The sequence below is a fragment of the Arachis ipaensis genome, chromosome B07 (genome assembly GCF_000816755.2).
Source record: "Arachis ipaensis cultivar K30076 chromosome B07, Araip1.1, whole genome shotgun sequence".
In the NCBI taxonomy this organism is placed as follows: Eukaryota; Viridiplantae; Streptophyta; class Magnoliopsida; order Fabales; family Fabaceae; genus Arachis; species Arachis ipaensis.
Window position 1 is genome coordinate 34114850 of NC_029791.2, and position 12188 is coordinate 34127037.

The following is a 12188-nucleotide window of genomic DNA, read 5'->3' on the forward strand; positions in this document are numbered from 1 at the left end:
CTCATGAAGAAATGAAGGAACCGTAAAACTGTCAAGCCCGACCTCCTGGCACTCAAACGATCATAACTTGAGCTACAGAGGTCCAAATGAGATGGTTCCAGTTTCGTTGGAAAGCTAACATCCGGGGCTTCAAAATGATATAAATTTTGCCATATGTTACTTCGCGTTCAGGGGCGCACACGCGCACTTTACACGCGCGCGCCGATGCTGTCCGTGGCCCACTTTTATGAAATCGCCCCTAGCGATTTTGCAGCTCATTTTGGGCCCAATCCAACCCATTTCCGCTGCTATTGAACCCAAGGATTGAAGGGGGAATGAAGGAAGTAGTCATAGTTTAGTTTTTATCATGTTTTAGGGTAGAATTCTAGAGAGAGAAGCTCTCTCTTCTCTCTAGAATTTAGGGTAGTTTAGGTTTAATTTTCTTAAATCCAACTTATAATTCTTGTTTTGATTTAGTTTTTCTTCTTAATTTCTTGTATTATATCTTTGCACTTTTAGTTTTACTTGTTCATTTCCTTCATTTTGTTACTTTTATGCTTATGAACTCTTGTTGGATTTCCATTTTCTTTTAATGCAATTTAATGTTTGATGTTCTTTTTATTGATGAATTGAGTTGTTGATTTACTTTTCTTGCTATTGATAGTTGGTAGATTTTATTATTCTTGCACATTTACTATGCTTTCCATATATGCCTTCCAAGTATTTGATAAAATGCTTGGTTGGATGTTAGAGTAGATTTTGAGCATTCTTGGCTTGGAAAGAGTGATTGGGCAATCTTGAGTCATGAAAAACCCAACTCATGTTGGTGATCTAGAGTTGTTAGCTAATATTGTTTCCATTGACGCTAATCTTTTGCTAATTAAATTAGTAAGTTGATTAGGACTTTTGGATTATTGTTTCCATTGACGCTAATCTTTTGCTAAGTTAATTAGTGAGTTGATTAGGACTTTTGGATTGAGATTAGCTAGTCTTGTTAGACTTTCTCTCATGGAAGATAATATGATACCTTCTTCCAATGTTGGAGATGACGTAATAAGATAAATTCTTGTTATTATTGTGGTATGATTGATTAATCTTGTTTGAATTTCTCCCTATTTGTTGGAGTTGACTAAATAAGATGAATTAATCATTGCATGACTAGGATAGAAGGCCTATGATCTCAATTCTTGCCATGAATGTCTCTCTTTTTTAATTGCTTTCTTTAGTTATTTGCTTGATTTACTTTTCTTGTCATTTATTTTAGTGCCCCTCTTATCAATCAAAAACCCCCTTACCCCTTCATAGCCAATAATTGATCACTTCATTGCAACTCTTCGTGAGACGACCCGGAGTCCAAAATACTCCGGTTATTTCTTATTTGGGGTTTGTTCTTTGTGACAACCGATATTTTTGCATGAAAGGATTCTTGATTGGCTTGGAAACTATACTTCACAACGAGACTTCATTAGATAAATTCTAAACCATAAAAAATTCTCTCATTAAAATGGCGCCGTTGCCGGGGAGTTGCAATGGTGTTATGTTAATGGCTATTGTGAATATGTTTGCCTTTTGCTTATTTGTTAGTTTTTGTTAGCCTTAGGACTAGTTGCTTATTTTTGTTAGCTTTTGTTTTTATTTGTTATCATGAATTCTCACCACTTTGGCTATGAGTTTGGTTCAAATTATGTTGTAGGAAATGGGAACTATAATGAGGATGTGCATCAAGGATGGAACAATCAAAGATGGGAGGAGCCTCAAAGGATTGATCACCCTTCTTGGCAACAACAACCTCCGAATTCTTATGGGTATAACTCTCATCCTAATGCATATCAATCTAATGGATGTGGTGACCCTTATTGTAATTGTCAACAACCACCACCACATGCCTATGAACCACCCCCTCAACCTAATTTTGAACCACCTTACTCACAAGCCCCATACCACCAAACACCCCCATATGACCCTAACCCTTATCCACCATATCAACCACCTTATGAACCATATGAACCACACATGGAACCACCACCATTCCAACACAATTACTCTCAAGAACCACTTCAATATACACCACCTCCATACCCTTACCAAGATGAACCAACTTCCGATTATGAACCTTTTCTCCCAAATAATGAACCTTCTCTCCCACCCACCATCACCTCCCGATGAAGCCCTCACGCATGAATTGAGAGATCTTGAATCTCATATCCTAAGGTGACAAGAGGAGGATGAAAAAAAGTTTAAAGAGTTAGGAGTCAAGATGGCTATCCTAGTGGAAGCCGTTAGCAATATGGCCTCCTCCCAACTAAGCAATCAAGGAACTCCCATTGACGAATGTGGAGAAGCAACCAAGGAGCATAGTGAGGGAGTGATTTTAGAGCTTTAAGGTGAAGAAGAGGAGTTGAAGCAAGAATTGTCACAAGGGGAAGAAGTTGAGACAAATGAGCCGGAAGAAGTGGTTGAAGTCTTTGAAGAGGTTGACCAAGAGATGGATTCAATCATTGAAGAATTCTTATGCACAATTGAATCCTCTCCAATCGGGTTTGACATAGAGGGTAAGGAAGAAGATGCACAACCTCTCATGCGCTTGGTGAGTAATGAAGAAGAAATTGAATTGGAAGCAAGCCACCAAGAGGAAGAGGTTGAAATTGAAGAAGCTTGTAAAGAGGTGGAGGTCGTCAAAGAAGAGCATAAAGGAGTGGAACTTGCAAGATCATTAGGACCACCCCTTCCTAAGCCACCATCTAACATAACATTCAAATGGGTAAAATTCTTATCTCTAATCTTTACTTTCCCACTTGAATATGGTTTGATTGAAAATGATGGTCAACTTAGAGCTCTTTGTGGAGTTAAGAGTAAGAGAGAGATGTGTAGTGGTTGGAAACATCATCCCAAGTTCATGATGGTTGCATGCTCAAAGTTGAATGGCAATGGTTGGTGTAAAACCAAATGGAATGGGTCTAGGAGGTTGTTTGGAAGCTTCCTTGAGAATTCGGATCACTTCTCACCCAATTGGAATTGTGATGATCAACTTGAAGATGGGTGTAGAAACAAGATTTGGGATCCGGGAATAGATGAAGATCAATTTTGGAAGCCCTTAGCTTGTGTGGAACTTCATCAAAGCTTGCTGCCATTAGTTTTGAATTTTGGAGCTTACTTGAAGTCCAAGCATTGGTGGAGGTTTCAAGATGAGTACAAGCACAAGCCACCATAACAAGGGGCTTCCCAAATGTCCAACTTAAGGACTTAAACTAAAAGTGCTAGGTGGGAGACACCCCACCATGGTAAACTCTTTCCACTCTCTTTTAGATTTGGTCAATAAGTGATTGGAGTTGCCATTGTAGGTAGTTTTTCTTATTTTCTATACTCTTATGCATTTTGCTTTTATTGGTAGGTTGTTTATTGCATTCATGCTTTGCTTAGAATAGTTGTAGTTAGATTGCATTTTGCTTGTAGTATAAGTTTTGTTCTTAGTGTATTTGAAAATTTTTCAAAAACCAAAAAGATTTGTTGTTAAATTTGAATTTTGGTTGCTTTAGAATGTTTATAGATTAAGAGAGTATTAAATTCTGTTTTTGTGCTTCTTTAAAAAAAAAAGGGAATCGGCGCCAAGCGCGCAGTGCGCGCGCGCGCCGGTGGTGCATATCACACTCCTGGTACAAAAACCAGAGAGTTGTGCCCACTTTATGCCTACTTTGTGCCAGGCGATCCGCGCGTAAGCACGCATGGCGCGCGCGCGCCGATTGTCCCTGCTGCATCCGCGCGTGAGCACGCATGGCGCGCGCGCGGATTGTCCGTGCTGCATCCACGCCTGAGCACGCATGGCGCATATGCGCGGATTTGCATCCTGTTTTTCTCCTTTCTCCTTTCTCCTTCTTTCTTCTTTCCTTCTTCTTTCTTTCTATATTTTTTTCTTTCTTCTTCCTCTCTTGGAAAATTTTTTTTCTTTCTTTTAAAAATATAAAAATAATAATAATAATAAAAAAAATTTATAAAACAAAAATTTAAAAAAAAATTAAATTTTTTTTCTTTTCTTCCATTTTCTTTTATTGCATTTCCTTGTTTTCATGCATTGCATTTTAATTTTATTTTTTTTGTAACTTGTTTTTCCTTTTATTTTCTACGTTTCTTGTTTTAATAATGGTGTTGGATTCTTATATTCAATTGTTGAGAATTTCTTAGTTAATCTTGATGCTTTGTGACTTGTTTGATATTAATTGTAATATTTGCTCTACACACAAGATTAGTGCTTTAGTCCTTCCTAACTCATGATCCCTTGTTTTTGTACCTTATTATCGTTGAGTTAGGATGGGACCAAATGCTCTCATGCTTATCAATAATCTTGTTCGTGTCGATTGTTGATTAGGCTTGATGCAACATGCTTTTCATCTCATTTACCTATGCTTTGACTTCACTCTTGCATCAAGTATTAATTGATATGCCCTTTGTCTATATTGCTCTCTCACTTACATGCGTAGCTAACATATAGTGAGAACTTTACTCTCACTACAAGAAAAAAGGCCTATGGCCACGCTTTTATGAGGGTGGTGATTGATTAGAGATTTGGCTACATTTTTTTTGCTACGCTTAAAAAGCGTGGCGAAAAGAGTCTATGGCCACGCTTTTATGAGGGTGGCAATTGATTCGAGATTTGGCCACGCTTTTTATTGCCACGCTTAAAAAACGTAGCCATAGAGAGAAACATGCACGCTTTTAAAGTGCGACGACAAAGTTTTGTTTTAGTGACATTTTAAAAGCGTGGCCGTTTCCTACAACTCTTTTGGAACGCTTCAAAAGCGTGGCCAAAAGGTCCTTCCAAACATAAAACGCTGCGTTCCTTTATAAATCAAAACGCTGCATTCTCTCCTACATTATTCGAAATGAAAGAACCCCCTTTTTCTCTTCAAAGAACCCAGAACCAGAAGTTAGCAATTGACCCATTGTTACATAAATAATTCTCTTCAAATAACAATATATGAAATTAAAGAACCCTCTTTCTCCTTCAAAGAACCCAGAACCCTAAAAGCTTCGAAGAACCGCAGCCCTCCACGAAGAACCCCAGCCCTCGCCACGCCTCCGCCGTCACTCTCTCTTCCGGAACTCCCACCATGGCAGTGGATCCGTCAACTGAACCGCCTCGATAATCTTCTTCAGCGCCTTCAAGTCCGCATCACACCATTGTAGCGCTTCGAGAAGCTGCCGTCTCTTCTCCACCACCGATTCCGCCAGCGCAGCTTCCGGTGCTTCGTCCAGTCCCATCAACCTCGCCACCAAAGCCGGCGAGCGACTCTCCGCGGTCGGCGATTGAGGCTTTGTCGCACGAGACTGGCGAATCTCCGCGAGTAACGTCGGGCTTCTCGGCACCTCGCATGGCGATATCGATTTCCGGCCGGTGGCAACTTCGGAAGTCTTCTCCTCTTTTGATATTTCTCCGGCGGCGATAAAGGAAATGGCGGAAGAAGAATTATTCTTAGGATTCTTCTTGTTACCTGATAATGAGGTGAATTAAAAAAGAAAAAGAAACGATTAGTTATGTGAACAATCGAAAATTTAGCGAAGAATGAAATGGATTTTGGTGTTTTACAGGAGAATGTGAAACGGACCGAAGGTGAGGAAGCGGCATTGGCGGCGGCTGTTGGAGCGGGAGATGAGGTGGAGAATGCCAGACATGCAGCCGATGGTCTTGGCGTGAATTTTTTCCGGCGCGTTTTCTCGCCGGGATGACGACGGTGACATCGCGCTGGTTTGCCTCTTCATCACCGTCTCTCTACTCGTTTCTCTTCCACCTTTTTGGAATTTTCTGGGCGTCGAAAATTTCAATGCGATATCATATTCTCACATTTGTCTGATAAAGTTGTGTTTTTGTTCATATAAGTGTTGTTGGTTCTGAATGATGAGTGGGTTCTTGGGAAACATGTAAAAAAATCTTGACCCTTTTACTGTCTCTGGAACCCCTTTGAGTTTTTCTTTCTGCTTGATGAAGTTGTTGAGTTGATTGTGCTTTATGATGTAAAGTTCCATTTGGAGTGATTTTTCCACTGAATGTGTTATTCTTGAAGATTATGCCAAGCTTTCTTTTTGTTTTTTGCTTGTTCAAATTTCATTCCGTGTTTGCATATTAATAATGTCTGTTATTTCAATCAGCATAATCATTGATTTACGTTTTAATGGTGTGCAGGAGATTCTATAATTAAAGGGCTTTTTGGATGATCAGATATTGATTAATTCACTGAGCTGAGTTGAAATTTCAATTTCAAGCTTGTGTTCATAATTTCTTCATTGAGTCACCTGCAAATGGAGTAGTAGAGTCTTTATCAGAGGTTCAGAATTCAGTTTCTGTTGCACAGCAGCATGATCCTCCTTCTACATCCGGGACTCCCCGTCCTACGCGGCCTCCCTTAAGACCATCTCGGAATCATGTTCATGGGCCTATACTAGGAAGCTAAACAAAGTTTCACCTATACTGAAATTAGTGAGTGTGGTACTAGTGTTGATAAGTCACTAGCAAACCCGATATTAGCTGATTCTGTATTAGATTTATGAACTCAATTGTTCCACAGTTGGGGTTTTTGATGTACCTCTAATCACTCCAGTCCCTATTTGTAGCGAAACATGGTTTGCTAGTTTTATAACTAACCAAGTTGATTTGTTTTCTTATGGCCTTATTGTTGGAAAAACTCATGGATATGTTCCTCTTTATTTTACTTATTGCCTTTATGGTTAGTTGATTACTCTATCTCCATGCTTTCTGTTTTCTCAGAATTGTTACATTCTGATTCCATTAGAGTTCAGTTTTAATCGATTGTTGCTTCTTGTGAAAGTTTTACAGTTTCCAGATCATGTTATTTTGGCAATACATGAATGGATAATAGTACAAATAAATTCTTTTTGTTGACAATTGATAAAAAATGATGAACTCATATACCAATTAATTGGCCTCTCTGACAGCTTGCTTGATATGTTAATTTCTCATTATGAAACATGTATCCAACTTATGACAAATAGATTAATTTTGCTGGTGTATTGGTTTATAGTTATATCTTTAATGATCACTCTATTTATAAGTTGATGAATCTTTGAATGCAGGTTTTATGTGGCAGAAGTTCTCCTTGCTTTAGAGTATTTACTTTTGCTTGGGATCATCTACAGAGACCTTAAACCCGAGAACGTGTTGGTAAGGGAAGATGGTCATATAATGCTGTCGGATAGATATCTTTTAAAAGTTTGTCCTCTCCTTATAGATGCATTTTTATTCTTTATTGTTTGTGTTTGAAGTTATTGATATAGCTTACATAATCTTTTTAATTGACACTTCAATGGCATAAAACATGTATCATGATATAATAGTCTTAGTTACTTTTCATTTCTTTATAGTATGCCTGACTTGCTTATACTTTATCAGAAGGAGGTAAACATGACTAGAAACTTGGAATTTAAGAGTTCCATCAGCTTGTTGCAACCCAATTAATTCTGCCCTTTAGTTTGACTATAATCTTTGATGAAAGTGCAGCCTTTTGGTTAATATTCTGTTCTGCTATGGATATTTGTGTTAGTTTCTTAATCTACATCTGCTATTGTGCTTTTAGATATTCTCTCTTGTCAAAGTTGGGTTGTCCCAGAATTGATGAAAAATGAGTAATTGCTTACAATTAGCCTTTCTAGATTGTCTTACAATTCCTGTGCTTTTGGTTGCAGGCATATGTGGAAAAGGTTCACAAGGCCTAGTGAATGCAGATTAGAAAATTTAGCCACCTAATTTGTGGATTCTATTTTAGGAATTGTTATTTATTGTCTTAGATGTGTATTATGTTTCCTTACACCCAGATTTTTGTTTTAGGATGAGGACATTTTCCTTTGGGATGAGGACCTTGGAGTTTAAGAGTTCCACCCAGATAAGAATGTTGAAAACCATCTCTGATTTCTAAAAATTAGAAAAAATATAGTTTGATGCTCTTAAATTGTTTAATTAAAAACAAAATTGGTGGAGATTACTTCTGTTTTATTTTTTTTTTAAATGGCCACTCCTATAATGTTACAAAATCTTAATGATTCTCAAATGATTTCAGTTATATATCTATCATTAAAAGTGAAGGGTTGGAGATTTCACAACCAGCACTTGATCCTCAACTTTCTGAAAGGTCTTGCTGTGGAGATTTCACAACCAGCTCTGGAAATTTTTCAGTTACTTACTGTGCTTAGAACTGGGTTTTAACTTCCTTGGTATCCAAATTGAAAGATCTTGTTGAGAGAAAAAAGCTAGAGGACTTGACAATTGGTCCAGTTCTCACTGTAAGTACATGTCTTTCATTTTCTTAAATTTAAAATTAAAGTAAGTGTTAGCAGCTTCATACATTTGTGTATTATTCTCCCTAAGATATGATTTATGGAGAGAAAACTACTCTTGAGTGCAGTAAGTGAGAAGATATGAACGAATTCTAGAGTTAATTGAAATAAGTTATACATAACTATTCTAGTGTAAATTGAGAAAATTAAATAGAAGAAAAGCATAGCTTAACGGAAAGCTTTTGAAGATGCATATACTCACAATCATGTTCTTACATACTTTTGGTTGTTGTACTTGCAGAAGGACATACAAAATTGGAGGTTGTGATTTAAGCAGCATTGCTCCTCCTTGTACCAGGTAAAGTTTCGGTAATAAGTAATTCAATTGGCTTTCTCTTTATTTTCCTAGACTTGAAGGAAGATTATCTATTTTCTTCAGGTGGATTGAATTGATGGCTCCTGTTTTCTCAAGAGCTGCATGGCATTGTGTTTGGTATATCATCCAGGTGGATTGAAATGATGGCTCCTGGATTAGTAATATGTAATTCAAGGATGGTAGCTTGCTTAGAATCTTCGTTAGCTTGGGTACTAGTAGTGTTTTTTTGTTTCAGTAAAAACTAGTGGTCTCTTTTGTAACTTCCTACTGATTCTAAAACATTTTCTCTTATGTAATAATATGTAAAGGAAGTAGATAATGTAATAGTTGTTGTAATGATTTTGATTTTTGGTATTTTGTTAGAGCATGTCATGTGATCAATCACACTATTTGGTGACAAGTTTATAAAGATTGGATGAGTTGATTTAAAATTAATGGTCATTGTATAAATTTTATAATTATCTATGAATTTTATAAGATTTTATTACAAAGATTAGAAAAAGAACAATAGAACCTGAACAAAGTTATAGCTACGCTTTAAAAGCGTAGCCATATTGTACAACAGTCATCAATAGCTACGCTTTAAAAGCGTAGCCATATCTCTTGCTATTGGCACGCTTTAAAAGCGTAGCCATATCTTTTGCTACTGGCACGCTTTAAAAGCGTAGCGATATCTCTCGCTGTTGGCACACTTTAAAAGCGTAGCCGTATCTTCAGCTATTGGCACGCTTTAAAAGCGTACCGATATCTTTCACATACGGCCACGCTTAAAAGCGTGGCAATAGATAAAAAGCGTGGCGACAGAAAAAGTGTGGCCATAGGTCATCAAAAGTGTGGCGATAGAGCAACCGGTACGCTAGCAGTTGTGACCCTTTCAAAAGCGTGCCAGTAGCTCAAAAAACGTGGCGAAAAGCTATCGCTACGCTTTTTTCAACTTTTCGCCACGCTTTAAAAGCGTAGCAAAATCCTGGTTTTCTTGTAGTGTCTTATTTGGCATTAGCCCCCGCCTATATTCTACTTTCTTTGCTATCTTTGTTGTAGGCTTAATTTTCTTTCTTTTTCTTTCCTTTTAGGTTGGCCACCAAGAAGGAAAGGAATGGAAGGGCTTCTAAATGGGACAACAAACAAGTTCACCCGCACAACCTTTTGAAGGAGCTCATCAATTGTAGAAACCCGTCCACCTTGCTCTTCTTTGCATACACCGAGGACGGTGCAAATTTCTAAGTGTGGGGAGGTCGTTTGACCGATCTCCATGGGTAACAATTTTCTTTCAACACCAATTCTTGATTTCCTTTGCTAGTTAGTTGTTGCATTGCATGATAAGTTGCATGATAGTCAAAATTTGTACATATTTGAGCATTTTTTTTTATGTTAGGACTACTTGGTTAGGGTGATTGATAAACCACTATTTCATGTTTTATCTTGTGCTCAATTGAGTGGATTTTATCAACTCTTTACCCGCTTATTCATAATATTTGCATGGTTTTATATTTCCTTCCTAATTATGTGCTTTGATGGAAAACATGCTTCTTTGATCTTATATTTGCTAATATTAAATCCTCTCTTATTACCATTAGATGCCTTGATATGTGTGTTAAGTGATTTAAGAGATTACAGGGCAGGAGTGGCTCAGAGGATAAAAAGGAAGCATGCAAAAGTGGAAGGAATACAAGAAGTTGGAGAAATTGCTAAACTGTCCAGCCTGACCTCTTCGCACTCAAACGGCTATAACTTTAGCTACAGAAATCCAAACGATGCAGTTTCAATTGCGTTGGAAAGCTAACGTCCGGAGTTTCGATTTGATATATAATATGCCATAGTTACCCTGACGCTAGGCGACGCGACCGCGTGCTCCATGCGGCCGCGTCGCAGTGACGGAAATCAGCGTATTTGAATTCTTCTCCAGCGATTTCTGGGCTGTTTTCGACCCAGTTTGCGGCCCAGAAAACTCAGATTAGAGGCTATAAAGTAGAGGGATTGCATCCATTCAAAAGAAGGCTCTCATATTCACAATTTTAGGAGTAGATGTAGTTTTTAGAGAGAGAGGTTCTCTCCTCTCTCTTAGGATTAGGATTTAGGACTTCTCTTAGTTTTAGGAGTGACTCTCAATCCCAGGTTCTTTATTTTTATTTATTTTTCCAATTTAATTTAATGAACTCTTCCATGTTACATATAATTTTCTTAATTAATGTTATTTGAAGTATTTCAATCCATGATTGCTTTCTTTAATTTATGTTATTGTTGCTTTACATCTGAAGGCATTTTTATTCCAGCAAATTTACTTTTTCCTCTTTTGGTCTTGGAAAAGAAAGCAGTAACTCAGGAGTTATCTTATCTCAACATAATTGATAACTGTTATCTTTGCTAATTGAACTGAGCTTCAATAATCCCAACTTTTTCTTAGGAAATAACTAGGATTTGAAGATCAAACTAATTAGTCCCTTGACTTTCCTTTACTTTAGTAAAGGTTGACTAAGTGGAATTAAGATTCAACTTTCATTGTTATTGATAAGAATAACTAAGTCTGGACTTCCAATTTCTCATACCTTACCAAAAGTTTATTTTACAGTTATTATTATTTTATTTTACTTGTCATTCAACTAACCTTTTACCTTAATCCAAAACCCCCAATTTACAAGATTCATAACCAACAATAAGAACATACTTCCCTGCAATTCCTTGAGAAGAGGACCCGAGATTTGAATACTCGGTTATCAATTTTAAAGGGGTTTGTTACTTGTGACAACCAAAACGTTTGTACGAAGGGATTTCTGTCGGTTTAGAGACTATATCTACAACGTGACTGTTTTTATGAACTTCTTTACTGGCAAAAATCCTAACGTCAAAATGGTGCCGTTGCCGGGGAATTACAAACGTGTGCCTTATTATTGGTTATTGTAAATATTTTTTTGATTTTTGCTTGTTTATTTGTTTTTATTTTTATTTTTATTTTTGCTTTTCCATAAATTAAGAGGTTATTTGTTTTTATTTAGTTATTAAAAAATTTTTTTTTTTCAAAAATTTGTTCTTAGTGTTCATCTTGATCTTCAAGTTGTTCTTCACGTTCATCTTGACCTTCAAGCTGTTCTTAGTTGTTTTCTTCATTTTGATCTAAAAATTTGAAATTTGGTGTCATTTTATTGTTTTTCTCTTTCCTCATTAAATTCAAAAATATTTTTAATTACTTTTTTTCGGAAAAAAAAATTTCAGATTTTTATTTTTAAAATTTTTATCTTATCTTATCTTATTTCAAAAATCAAATTTCAAAATTCAAATTTAAAAATTTTCAAAATTTAAATTAAAAAATTTTCAAATTTCAAATTTCAAATTTCAAATTTCAAATTTCAAATTTCAAATTTTCAAATTTCAAATTTCAAAATTTAATTCAAAATTTAAATAACCTTTTAATTTAAATTTATTTTTATTTTCATTTTTAATTTTTATTTACTACTATGAACTCTCACCCCTTTGGCTATGAGTCTGGTTACAATAATGTTACAGGAAGAAGAAACTACAATGAGAACAGGCATCAAGGTTGGAACAATCAAAGATG

At 36.5% G+C, this 12188-nt stretch overlaps 1 protein-coding gene and 2 long non-coding RNA genes across 3 annotated transcripts; 2 read left to right on the forward strand and 1 right to left on the reverse strand.

Annotated features, from left to right (window-relative positions):
- Positions 5055-5894, reverse strand: LOC110264560. Its single transcript, XM_021106695.1, has 2 exons — positions 5580-5894; positions 5055-5465 (listed from the first exon to the last, which is right to left on the reverse strand). The coding sequence occupies exons 1-2, from the start codon at positions 5731-5733 to the stop codon at positions 5059-5061; spliced, it is 561 nt and encodes a 186-aa protein (XP_020962354.1). The 5' UTR covers positions 5734-5894; the 3' UTR covers positions 5055-5058.
- LOC110264561 lies at positions 7511-8301 on the forward strand. The gene is made up of 2 exons (XR_002350735.1): positions 7511-7876; positions 8043-8301. It is a non-coding gene; the product is annotated as an uncharacterized LOC110264561 (long non-coding RNA).
- Positions 8563-8895, forward strand: LOC107608544. Its single transcript, XR_002350736.1, has 2 exons — positions 8563-8617; positions 8766-8895. It is a non-coding gene; the product is annotated as an uncharacterized LOC107608544 (long non-coding RNA).

Bases quoted from the DNA above. Each gene is read 5' to 3' on its own strand.
- LOC110264560 (XM_021106695.1), bottom strand. From the start codon at position 5,733: ATGAAGAGGCAAACCAGCGCGATGTCACCGTCGTCATCCCGGCGAGAA. The intron at 5,466-5,579 runs GTCCGTTTCACA...CCTCATTATCAG, and splicing joins ATGCCGCTTCCTCACCTTCG to GTAACAAGAAGAATCCTAAG.